The following is a 13648-nucleotide window of genomic DNA, read 5'->3' on the forward strand; positions in this document are numbered from 1 at the left end:
CATACATGTCTTCAACTTTTATTTAACAAAAATGAAAAGGCTGTTGCCTTAAAGTTAGAAACACTTCAATGGCACCGAGCGCTGCCTCTTGATTTTTTGCTTGTTTTCTGTGTCTTTTATGATATACTGTGCATTGCGAATTGAAGTGTTTGGTACTAGCTCATTAAAAGGCGATGGGAGGCAGGAGTCAAGGGTAATAGTCTTCTCTTTTCCACTCTTATTATTGACATCTTGATTGCTAAAATGTATTAGGAATACTTTATAAAACTTGTGCAAATTGCTGGAGAAATTATTGTATTTTTTCTTTTTTTCTTACACAGCTGATGGAACTTAATCGATCTGAGAATTTCTGTCATGAAAATTCATTCTTCATCAATGAAGCTTTAGTGCAGATGTCACTTAACACTTTCAACAAGCCGACTCCATCAGATGCCACTTACCCCCCAGATATATCCCATTCTGATTTGGTCAGGACTTGTGGAAATCAAGTAGCCCTCAAGACGGACGTTTCCCGGCCCTCAGATGTCAACCATGAACCGTGGGTAGCTGCTGGGCCCTGTCATCAGATACCCCCTCTCCACCAAAGCAGCAAAGATTCTTGCGAAAATGGTAATTAATAACTTTAAACATCATCCTTATCATTTCCATAAGAAGCTGTTTCTCTGAAGGGTTTGTTCTCTTCTTCAGAGCAAGGGAATAAATTGGTGCTGATGAGCTGGAGTTTGTGGCAAAAACTTTTCTTGGGGGACATCTGGACCCTTGCTTTTGAGAATCTAGATAAACTAGACCATGGTCAGAGGGCTTGGAGGATGCCACCAAGATGAGGGAACTAGACAGGGCTCTCAGGACTGGGGGTTAAGTGATAACGTTCCCTGAAAAGTGCAGGATCTTGGCATTTATTCCTCACTGTTGGTCTCACCCTGTTCTGATATAGACATGCTTGTTGACCTCAGAAATAAATGCACAGCGTTCGTGGTAGGGCCTTATTGTCTTTTGGGGCAGTTTCCTGTAATGTCAGTAAAAATCTTCTGTAGTGCAGCTCCACACCCAAAATGAAATTAACATCGTTTGTCATTGCAGAAAAAGGTGTTATGTCTCCATAAGTACCTCATAATAACACAATTTGCTAATCCCATTAAAGCCTTTGCCAAATATAAATGCAAGGCAGCTCGAGTTACCCGCTGCACATGAATCCAAATGATTTCAATCTATGCCTATTATAAAGTGTTTTCTGTGGGATATGAGGTAGGGAATGAGAAGAACTTGAAACCTCTCTGCTGAAAAACAGATGGCATGCAGCAGAGTAAACAAGTGGCCGGCCACATGGATGTGAAGTAGATCACTGACAGCAACATGTTTCAGAGATGCCAAACAGGCAGTGGCATAGAAATCTTTAGAACTGGACACAGATTTGTTCCTTGCTTCGTATATATTCTTAGTATGTCAGTAGGATAATTTCTCAGCAATGAAGACGTTTGAACACGTTCAGCTTCTCCAGATTAGAGAGTCATCATTCTGACTCTGCCTGAAAATAGATGTATTACTGATCCAAATTATGTTGATTTGTCGTAATGGCTAATTCTTCACATTATTTAGTCATTGCCGTAACATTCTTATTTCTTATTAGCAGGTAGGAGAGAATGAAATAATTCTTTAAAGTATCATTTCAAATATGCTTTGAAAAAGGAAAAAGACAATGGAGGAGCACGCTGGGATTTGAAACTGGGCAGAATGTAGAAAATGCAACCCCTTTAATGCATCATCTTGCAGCTCTAGTACTACAGAGACCACACTGCCAGACACCTTCTCTGGGTGCATGTTGCTGTGCTGTGTGGCTTCATGAAGTTGTTCTTTGCAGTGCTTTCTCTATTGTCAGTGTGGTTTTGCAGCCTGGCTTTGGGATAATTCAGAAACTCCATTTGAGTTAAACCACACTCAGCTTTTGTTGGAAAGAACTATTTCCACTTTTTCTCTATCTCCCATCTTTTTCTGTTGACTTGTGCTTTAAAGCAGAAAGCTCTTAAACTTTTGGCAGCGTGCTTGGAGGAGATAGAAAACATCCTAAGGAAATAAACAGGGATTATATACAAAACCAGTCTCTCCACATGTAGGGAATTAAACGTAGCCCAGGGAAATGCTGAGAAGATGTACTTAGGCTTCAGATATTGTGTCCAGTGTCGGCCAAAGACACCCAGGACAGGGACAAAAGAATGAAAAATCTACTCTGGCCTTCATCTCTCAGGAATATTCTGGTGTGTGCAAGGAAGGATTAGATGATAGGGAAGGGCAATGAAGATTGGAGATACATTCTTAAGAGGGTTGTCTGGGCTAGATAAAATTGTTTGAGCAGGAGTTCTAAGTGTGGCTTAGCGGAAACGAATCTGAATAGCATCCATGAGGATGCAGGTTCAATCCCTGGCCTCGCTCAGTGGGTTAAGGATCCAGCATTGCTGTGAGCTGTGGTGTAGTTTGCAGACTCGGCTCAGATCTTTCATTGCTGTGGCTGTGGTGCAGGCTGGCAGCTGTAGTTCTGATTAGATCCCTAGCCTGGGAACCTCGTGGGTTCAGCCCTAAAATTAAATAAAAATAAAAAGGTGTTCTAGCTGCTCCAGAGCTTTCGTGGGTCTTAGAATGGAAAGGAGCTCAAAATCAGCCATTGGCGGCCTTCGCTAGACTCTGCCTGTGCTCTCCTCAGAGGCCTGGGGGAGGGGAGGGGATGGAGAGGAGGAGCGGGAGGAGGCTGGAGGAGCCCGGGCCAGGCTGGGCTGGGGGAGAAGGGGACAGTCCCTGTGCTAGAACCTAGGACAGGGCTGTGTCAGTGCCCCTCCTTCACATTTTGCTGCTATATCTTTGGGTGAGTGGTCATCAGTGACCACTGCACAACAAAATTTCCCTCTAATGTTCTTGGTTGGTGTTTTTATTAAATGTGCACTAACTGTGGTTTGATTGCAGCTCCTTAAAGAAGTTTTGTTTGGTCTTGTGTTGAGTGGTGCATAAGAGCAGAGCAGATCAGTGGAAACATGAATTTGGGGAATAGTAAGCTTGGTGGAAGAAATTGCATGTAAATTAAATTCTTGAACATGCTTGGCTGAGGCCTAGATTGGAATTTTCGTTTGGTTGCTTATGCCAACCAAACCAGGCATTTTACTGTGCTTTTTGTGTTCCGATTGTAATTGGTTATTGACTTGCTCTATCACCACTGCCACGACTGCCAGTTATATGACGCCTAGCAAATTTCAGGCACTGAGCTAAGGGTTTACCTGGGGAAATCCATTTAGTACTCACAACCATCCACTGAGGTGGTTCTGTTATCATCTCCATTTGAGGGAAGGAAACAGGCACAGAGAGGTTCAGTGACTCCTCCAAGGCCACACAGCTAATAAATAGCCAAACTGGAGATGGACCTGGAAAGACTGGTTCTGGAGGCCATGCTCTGAACCATTACACTGTACTCTGGTAATTTCTAGGATGCTGTTTGGAATTGTCCTTTTCTAAAAGAAGGTGGAGTAGAACTAGAATAAATTCTATTGTCATGCCTAGGAGGATTTCACGATGAAGAGTGAATTCTTCGTTGTTGTTGTTTTTGTCCCCGCCTTCTTTTTTTTTATATTGCCATTTGAAAAATATTTCTGAATCCTTTGGACTGTTGTGGCCAGTGGTTGCATGTGTTCAGAGGCTCTTCAGATATCATAAATACCCTGTGGCTTCCCTTTTTTTTTTTTAAACCCCAGAAGACACATTTTCTTAAAGACCATTAGTTTCTCTCATGTTGGCTAATAATAGCCCTGTGTTACCTGTAAATATTTTTTGAGGAAATACTTTATAAAGAACTTTACTTTCCAGTTTTGGAAGTTGTCTCATGAACAAAATTCTTGATGCGTGAACATAAATCCGAATTGGTGTTTGATTTTATTTATAGTGGAAGAGATGGTGGGTTTAAAAACTCAATCTGCACTCCTCTGAGGGACACTGGCCAAGACTACAGAAAATTTGAATTTTTTTTTTAAGAATGGGGTCCTTGTAGGACAACTGCTGTGTAATAGGCCCCATGAAATGCTCAACCATATTACTCTTTTTCTGTATTAATCTTCTTAAAGGCAAAACCAACAAAAACCATTTTACTTCTGGGCCTTTTTTTCTCCCATAGCTTTAGAATTTTAGAACTATTTATTCGGCGTCTCTGAATCAGTTTATGATATTTGCCTTTTTTATTTTTATTTTTATGATTAAAGTATAGCTGATTTACAGTGTTTTGTCAAGTTCTGTTGTACAACAAAGTGACCCAATCACACACATTTCCCTGTGCTGTACAGTGGGATCCCATTGCCCATCCATTCCAAATATAATAGTTTATATCCAAAAAAACCCCCAAATACCCATCCATCTCATCCCCTCCTCTTTCCCCCTTGGGAACCCCAAGTCTGTTCTTTTTGGGCATGATCTGTTTCTGTTTTTTGTTTGTTTGTTTGTTATTTTTAGATAGGATCATCTGGTCCATAGTTTAGATTCCACAAATAAGTGATATCAAATGGTATTTGTCTTTTTCTTTCTGACTTACTTCACTTAGTATGAGAGTCTCTAGATCCATCCATGTTGATGCAAATGGCATTAGTTTGTCTTTTTTATGGCCGAGTAATATTCCATGGTATATCTCTACCACATCTTCTTATCCATTCATCTGTTGATGGACGTTTAGGTTGTTCCAATGTCTTGGCTATTGTGAATAGTGCTGCTGTGGACATAGGGGGTGCATGTATCTTTTTCAGTGAAAGTTTTGTCCAGTTATATGCCCAGTGGTGGAATTGCCAGGTCATATGGTAGCTCTGTATTTAGTTTCCTGAGGTATCTCCATACTGTTTTCTATAGTGGTTGTACCAATTTACATTCCCACCAACAGTGGAGGAGGGTACCTTTTCTCCATACCCTCTCCAGTATTTGTTATTTGTTGACTTGTTAATGATGGCCATTCTGACTGATGTGAGGTGGTACTTCATTGTAATTTTGATTTGCATTTCTCTAATAATTAATGATTTCGAGCATTTTTTCATATATCTGTTGGCCATCCATATGTCTTCTTTGGAGAAATGTCTATTAAGGTCTTCTGCCCATCTTTCAATTAGGTTGTTCGTTTGTTGTTGAGTTGCATCAGTTGTTTGTATATTTTGGAGATTAGACCCTTTTCTGTTGCGTCATTGGCAAAGATTTTCTCCCATTTTGTGGGTTGTCTTTTCATTTTTTTAATGGTTTCCTTTGCCGTGCAAAAGCTTTTGAGTTTGATTAGTTTCCATTGGTTTATTTGTATCTTTATGGTCATTATTCTAGAAGGTGGATCAAACAAGATGTTGCTGTGATTTATGTCAAAGAGCATTCTGCCTATGTTTTCCTCTAGGAGTTTTATAGTGTCTGGCCTTATATTTAGGTCTTTAGTCATTTAGAATTTTGTGGGGTTTTTTGTATATGGTATTAGGCAGTATTCTACTTTCATTCTTTTCCATGTAGTTTTCTAGTTTTCCTAGCAATATTTATTGAAGAGACTATCTTTCTTCCACTGTATGTTCTATCCTCCTTTGTCATAGATTAGTTGCCCATAGGTACTTGGGTTATATAGCTGGGCTTTCTATCCTATTCCATTGGTTTGTATTTCTGTTTCTGTGCCAGTACCATATTTTTGGATGACTTTACCTTTGTAGTATTGTCTAAAGTCAGGAAGCTTGATTCCTCCTTTTCATTTTTCTTTTTCAATATTGCTTTGGCTATTCAGGGTCTCTTGTGTTCCCATACAAATTTTAAAATGTTCTCTTTTGGTTCTGTGAAGAATGTCTTGGGAATTTGATAGGGATTGCATTGAATCTGTAGATTGCCTTTTTTATTAATCAACAGAGAAAATACTTTATGGTAAAATAATTAAACTGAAATCTTTTTAGTATCCTTTTTCAGTTATGTTTTTATCTATACTTCAATATTTGCACATTATGTAAAAAGTTCCTCCTCAGTATTATTAAAATATCATCATTTTGCCATAATGTATATGATAAAATTCAAATCAAGAACCAAATTTCATATATTAGTCACATAGTTGATGTTGGAAAAAGAATAGTTTTATTAAGTTTGGATTCCAAAAGTGTATTTCAAAATTTCCCTTGTGGTGCAGTGAGTTAAGGACCCAGTATTGCTGCTGCTATGGCAAGGTCACAACTGTGGTACAGAAAATTCCACAGGCCATGAGTGAGGCCAAATAATAATAATAATAATAATAATAATAGTAAAATCCAAAAGAGCATTTCCCTTTACTACATGTTAGAATTTGGTGCCCATCAAAATATTTTCAAAATTCAGAACATTGTATTCAGAATATTTCATCTTGGCAATGTTTCTTTTAAAAGTATAGGTAGCTGTGTTAAACTTTTAGTGACGTGTTTTTTTATATATGGGAAAATAATAGAAAATTCCCAAGTAAAATCTATGCTGTAGTTAGTATTTAAGTAATAGTCTTTATATGACAATTTCTAATATTTTAAAAATGTTCCACAATTCTGAACAGCCACCTTATTTGTGTAATCTGTGTGGAAGGAAGCTTTGCCAAAGACCTATGGGCAATCTCTCATAAACCTGAAACTGGCATTAGAGACTATGAACTTCAGTGACAAAGGAATATTTGAAAAGGTGGATGTAGTCATTCCCTAGGCCTGCCGTAATAAAGCACCACAGACTCGGTGGCTTAAGCAACAGAAATTTATTTCCTCACAGTTCTGGAGACCAGAAGTCCAAGATCAAGATATCGGCAGGGTGGGTTTTTCCAAATCCTCCCTTCTTGGCTTATAGAGGCTTGTCCTTTCCCTGTCTTCACGTGGTCTTTCCTCTGCAAACCCATGTCCTAATTTCATCTGCTCAAAGGACATCAGCCCTATTGGATTAGGGCCATCTTAATGACCTCACTTAATGATCCTTTGAAGGCTCTATCTTCAAATACCTTTTGAGGAAATGGGGGTTAGGACTAAATATATGAATTTGGTGGTGTGGAGGCATAATTCAGTCTTTAACACAGGATAAAATGATTATTTTTTCTTTCTCATTGCTATTCTTAGGTGCCATGAAACTTTAGGGGGTTTTTTTGTTTGTTTTTTTTAATGTACCAAAATTGAATTGTAATTAAACTACAGTGTGAGGGTTTTTTTTTTTAAATTTGGTTAGGAAGGTGAACTAAACTCTGTTTAAAAAATGTATAATAGTAAAATTGTGATAAATATAGTCTTTGTATTTATGGATATAGGTGTCTCTTATCAAGCCTGTGTCGACACAGAAATTAGGGCAGAAAATATTGTCTGTAGCTTCATTAGGCCATTTTTTTTTCAAACCTAAACCTTGATTAAAGAGCTTTGGGGATTTTGAACTTCTTCTGTGGCTGGGACAGACATTAGATGTGTTTATTTGGGATTGCTTAGATAAAACCAAAGCTGGAGTGTTGAGAATAGTCATGATGACATCACATCATACCCCACATATGTCTGTGGGACTTTGCAGAAGTCAAAATGGAGACATCATTAGCTCTTTCTCTTTTCATCTAGAATCTTGGCTATTATTTTGGTTAAGATTTTAAAGGACACCATAATACTTCTTGCATAATACGTTATGACAAGAGTGTAAATAACTGGACTCAAAGACTTAATTTTAATCTTTCTCACTGACAAGTATAGATGGTTGACTTCACCTTTTGCAGATTTGGTACCAGGAAAGGGAAATGTGCCATTTGCTTGTAGAGCCTGGTGAGCTGCGAGTGCTGATGCCAACTTCCTGATTGCATAGTCCTCCGGGGGCCAGTCGGCTGCATGAGCCAACTGGGCCAGGGCCATGCCGCCCTAGCAAATAGAGCCCAGCACACAGCAGGAGAGGAAAACCAGCAGGTGGGTGGATGCAGAGGCAGCCAGCCAGCCATGTGGCTGCCTATTCATCCCCACATAAATTCCAATTTGGTTTGAACAAGCTGCTGAAGTAGGAGTCTACTCAGTATAAAGGATTCCAGAGGTTAGGCCTGACCTTGCTCATCCTTAGCTTAAAATATGGAACAAAACCCACACTGTGCTAGAAGTGTATGTAACATATATATATGTGTATGTGCGTGTGTGTATATGTATGTATATATGTATATATGCATGTATACACACACACGTGTCACCCCTCTGTAACACAGACATATATACATGTGTGTGTATGTATATATATGTATATATGTATATATGCATGTATACACACACACACACACGTCACCCCTGTGTTACGTATTTGACCTCCTAGCACAGTGTGGATTTTGTTCTCAAAGTGATTAAGGGTTGAGTTTAGAAAGGAAGTTTGTAACTGTTTATGTACCAAAAATTCCTGAAGGATAAGGTGTGCTCCTGTCAGTCTCAGTGACTCCTGGGACAATGATCCAAAACTGACAAACTGGCAAGTCCTGCAAATCAGAATCTGGAGACTGCCTCCCCCTCCCTCCTACGTCCGTCCAACTGTGAAGATTCCATTTTCAGGGCTTGCTTAAAATTTGGGGTGTTCAGCAAAGGACTGATGTTTTTTATGTTTGCCTAAGAGGAATGTGACCATTTGGTTTGGTGGATGGCAGACTTCTCCTCAAAGACCACCTAGTGAACATTTTAGTATTTTCAGGCATATAGTCAACTCTGCCATGGTAGCTGCAGATGATACATTAAGAATACAATTAGTTGTGTTCCAATAAAACCTTATTTGTAAAAACAGAGGGTCTAACTTAGTTTTTCTTCTTCACTTCAATTGAGGAGGTTGTAGTCCTCCTGGTTTGGAAATTTCATCCCATTTAATTCACCTTTGGGTGAATTCATAATGTAGTATTTTAGGACACTTCATGCCATTGAAAAGCACATTTGAATTCATGGTCTCATTTGCTCCTTACAACAATCTTGGGAGATGGTGGTTATTGTCTTTGGTTTTCAAATCAGGCAACTTTTCTTTTTCACTTTTTATTCATTCGCTCTCTGTGGAAAGATAAATTTAGAAAAATGGAATTGAGTGTATTGGATGAAGTTAAGGCCAGTGGCTTAAAGCCCAGAAATACTTCCCCACCCCCCCGCAGCTCCAGCTCCTGCTCCCCAGGTCCTATGGCACTTTTTGGAGGGCCACCCTCTACCTATTGGGCTAACGAGAAGGGAGATGCCCTAGGTGGGGTTGGCTGCTGGAACCATGGTTACTATAACTGGCTCTGCATCAGGGTTTTGGGGAAAAGGCTGTACAAGTATATGGATTCTTCTGTTCAGCGACTCTGATTTGGGAGGACTTGGCTGGGCCTGTAGATTTGTTTAAACAACACTCTCCTTAGGTGCTTCCAAAAAGCCATCCTGTGATCTTTTCCTGCCTTGCCAATCTGACGTGCTGGACTTGGTGTTGGAGAACCTCACTTCAAAGGCTAACTTAGGCTCTGCTGGCTGCTGTGTGATTCCTAAGCCTTACTTGCTCATCTAGGCAAGGACGTGTTAGCAGAACTTAAGAAAAACATGCCTATCATGTTCTGGGAACATGAACTTCAGCTTCATCCCTACCTGGTGGAAAGAATTCATCGTAATTGTGATTCAGAAGTAGCCTGGTCAAAATGAAAAGCATCTCCTAAATGCCAGTAGGAAGTCAGTAGTTTAAAATACGATGAAAAAAGGTACATTGGGGCGTTCCCTTCATGGTTCAGTGGTAACAAAGCCACCTAGTATCCATGAGGATGTGGATTTGATCCCTGGCCTCACTCAGTGGGTTAAGGATCTGGTGCTGCCCTGAGCTGTGGTGTAGGTCACAGATGCAGCTCGGATCTGGCACTGCTGTGGCTGTGGCATAGGCGGGCAGCTGCAGCTCCGATTAGACCCCTAGCCTGGGAACTTCCATATGCTGTAGGTGTGGCCCTAAAAAGACAATAAATAAATAAATAAATACATTGGGGAATTTTTTACTTAGAATTGGAAATATATTAGCACATAAAGGGATAACTACTTTTCCATGTTGGTCCAGGTGGAGGTGTTTGTTGGTATAGCACCCGAACTGTCCTGGGGAAGAAGTCCCGAAAACACAGCATTGTCCTTTCCTCTCTTCTTCTCTGTAGAGGAAGAAGTTATATCAGTCAACCATGTTTTCAAATCAAATGTAAGCAATATTCTGGCCATAAGACTGAACATCTCAATTCGGGATATAGAACATCCGTATCCGTATCCACAGAACATCCAGCCCTCATTGGTTGCGTTATATCAAGCATGACTGCATTGTATCCATACATTGCATTATAACCACTGGAAAATGTCCAATGATACTTGAGTTCCCTGAATAGGTTTTCCTACAAAAAGAAAATGTTGAGAAAACCCAACAGGAGTATTTTGTCTTTTTTTGTTGTTGTTGTTGTTGTTGTTGTTGCTATTTCTTGGGCCGCTCCCGTGGCATATGGAGGTTCCCAGGCTAGGGGTCCAATCGGAGCTGTAGCCACCGGCCTACGCCAGAGCCAGAGCAACTCGGGATCCGAGCCGCGTCTGCAACTTACACCACAGCTCACGGCAATGCTGGATCGTTAACCCGCCGAGCAAGGGCAGGGACCGAACCCGCAACCTCATGGTTCCTAGTCGGATTCGTTAACCACTGCACCATGACGGGAACTCCCCAACAGGAGTATTTTGGTTTGAACCATTTCTCACCTTAAATTTAAAAATTGTGTTCTGGTTTGTGACCTTAATCTCTTTTTGAGTTCAGGTTTCCTGAACTGATTTGTCCTCATTAGTCTTAGATAAATGGATAAAAATCAAGGCCCAACACCAGGAAGCACCTCTTATTAGACCTTCTCATACTTCGAATTAATTACATGTGTAATAATTTATGTCACGTCTGCCTGCCCCACTGTAGAATAAGCTTCAAGGGAGTGGGGAACTCCATGTATCTCCTGTATTAATTGCTCCATCACAGTCCCCATGCTCAGTGTTTGGCATATAATGAACATCGGATGAATATTTATGACATACATAAAGGAGTCAAGGTCCAAACTCTTTACCAGAAATGAAAGCCACTCTGAGCTTGAGCCACACAGCTTGTGTCTACCGAGGCATTGAGAGGTTTTGAGGAAAGCAGCAGACCTGTGGGGTGTGGTGGTGGTCCATACAGGTGGGCTAGACAGATGCCTCAGGCCATCCAACTGGATCAAAAGCTTTTGTAAGATGGGTGAATGTGAGGTGGACTTCTTAAAATGTTAGGCTAACTGTAAGACTGCTTGCCTTGAATACCTTCCTCGAGTCCAGGCAGCAGACTTTAACAATTGCCAATGAATTTCTCTTCTTTATTAATACTTAAATAAATTTGCTTCTTGATGTACAGTCCTTTTGGCCAATTTGGTATGGGTACTCTTTGTTCAACTATAGAGAACATCTTTTTTTTTTTTTTTTTTTTTTTTTTTTTGAGGGCTGCATCCACAGCATATGGAGGTTCCCAGGCTAAGGTCTAATCAGAGCTGTAGCTGCCAACCTACACCACAGCCACAGCAATGCCAGATCCGAACCGCATCTACAACCTACACCACAGCTCACGGCAACGCCAGATCCTTAACCCACTGAGCGAGGCCAGGAATTGAACCCTCAACCTCATGGTTCCTAGTCGGATTCGTTTCCGATGTGCCACGACGGGAACTCTGAGAGCATCTTTTTATATGAGTAATTTTTCCCTTTAGAACACTGTACAGAGAGCCCCACATGGCCATGGGTAGCAAACAAAAACTCAAAAAGTTTAAACATATTCTCCATAAAATGCTTTAATTGATTCTAAACAGGCAGAAATGAATCCATCATTGTCACTTTAGGAAGATGGCACATCAACAGTTTAGCACTTGATTGTTCATTCAGTAACAATTAGTCTATATGTCTGTTCACTGAGGTATTTCTTTTTTAACCATACAGTAGCTTGAAAACCAGTAAATTAAACATGGGCAGCTAGCTGACATCAATGAAACACTTTCTTAAACCTGTTTTCTTCTGCTAAATCTATTTAACCCACCTAGCTTATCCCCTCCAGGCAAAACAATTAGAATTCGTTTAGTGAAGGACAGTCCTAGAATGTGAACCAATTTCCCTGGCACCATCTTCTACTTGTCAGCCTCAAAATATTGCCTGAAAGATCAGGCATTTATTATAGCAATCTTAGGATTAAATGTGGTGCCATCTTAAGAAATAGATCCCTTCGCATTAGCCCAGACAGGCTGACTGAAAGGCACCTATATGTTCACAGCTGGCCAGTTCCCAGAAACAGCTGGCTGAGGGAACCAAGTCCTGTCCTGTCGTTCTGCTCAGACTTTGAGCCAGATAATAAATACACCGGGGCCTGAGTTGTGATCAGTGGAGATGTTAATTTGCCATGATAAATCACTGTGGAGGTTCTTTGGATAAGGGGCCAGGGTATCCATTCTCTTTATAGATGAGACATTAATTCAGTTTAATTTGAAATGTTAAAGCTTGGTTTGGAGGTTTACCTAAGGAGAAACGTAGCCTTACGAAGTTTCCCACCAGTTACGCAGGATGGGACAGCGGTCCTTCCACTGAACAATTTCGCAGTGAGACTGTGCACGATTTAATTATCTTCAATGTCAGCTCTTCTCCATGGTTCTCTTTATGCAAGTTTCATTACACTACAGCTTTTTCTTCCTAAAACCTACCATGCTCGATGTTTGGATTAAATATAGACTATTTGGATCATCTGCCAGAAAAGCAGGAGACTCTACTTCTCAGGTAAATTGAGGTAATTTTGTAAAAGGTACTGTTATAAGGCTTTGGAAGAAACATTTACAATCGAAACCTTGGCAGAGTTTTAATTTTATTTAATGACTTGCTTCCTACTAGTGATCTTGGCACCTTGTGCAGAGATTTGCAATCAATTAATCACACAGAATGTTGTAACGCTGCAATAAGGGCCTTGTGCTCTAAGAGTCTCATAAATCCGCCAGCAACAAAAAATTGGAATTGCGTGCTCAGAGACCTCCCCATGCAAAACCTCACATCGGGAGGTGGTTTGAACGCTCTCTTTTCTAACATGTCCTCAGAAGCCTCAGTACTTTCTTGTAGATTCTGAGTTTTGAAATTCCTATTTTTCAAAGATGGTGGGGGCTGTCAGTATAGGAGCCTGAGTGTGTCTCATTCAGTTTAGACACCAGTCATTCAGATGGGAGGGATTCTTGTTTCTTCTGGGTTACTGAAAAGAGACTATGGTTTGGGTTATTTCCCCTGATTTCAGGGCAATTGTGCTCAATTGCAGTAGCCATATTTTGGGGAGCCTTTGTAGGAATAACTCAGAAAGGAAGCACGTTTCCATCCTGGGAATACACTGACATTTGCTAGAGGCAGATGGCAGAAGATGGGATGGTGAGATATTAGAAGTCAAGGAGAAAGAGACTTCACACTTGGCTTTGCCAAAAGCTTCTGGACTCTGTATGTTTAGCATCTTAAGCTTATATCCTTGTCATTTCAGATGCATTCTTGCAGTTAACTGTTTAGCTATGCTGGATTTTTGTTCTTATTTTAGCATAGTAAATATGGAGCCGTTAAATATTCTTCAAATTACATAAGTCTAAACTCTTGGAGAGATGTAAATTGTGTTTTCTTTACTCATTTCCATATGGTTC

At 40.3% G+C, this 13648-nt stretch overlaps 1 protein-coding gene across 6 annotated transcripts in view; it reads left to right on the forward strand.

Moving 5' to 3' along the window:
* Positions 1-13648, forward strand: part of ARHGEF28 (Rho guanine nucleotide exchange factor 28) — a 341373-nt gene that overhangs the window by 309661 nt on the left and 18064 nt on the right. For all 6 annotated transcript variants that reach the window (XM_021084443.1, XM_021084441.1, XM_021084442.1 and 3 more), the window contains one exon: positions 321-609. In XM_021084443.1, coding sequence (XP_020940102.1) covers positions 321-609 — 289 coding nt within the window. The remainder of the gene's footprint in view (positions 1-320; positions 610-13648) is intronic.

This window comes from Sus scrofa, chromosome 2, assembly GCF_000003025.6.
Source record: "Sus scrofa isolate TJ Tabasco breed Duroc chromosome 2, Sscrofa11.1, whole genome shotgun sequence".
NCBI classification, from domain to species: Eukaryota; Metazoa; Chordata; class Mammalia; order Artiodactyla; family Suidae; genus Sus; species Sus scrofa.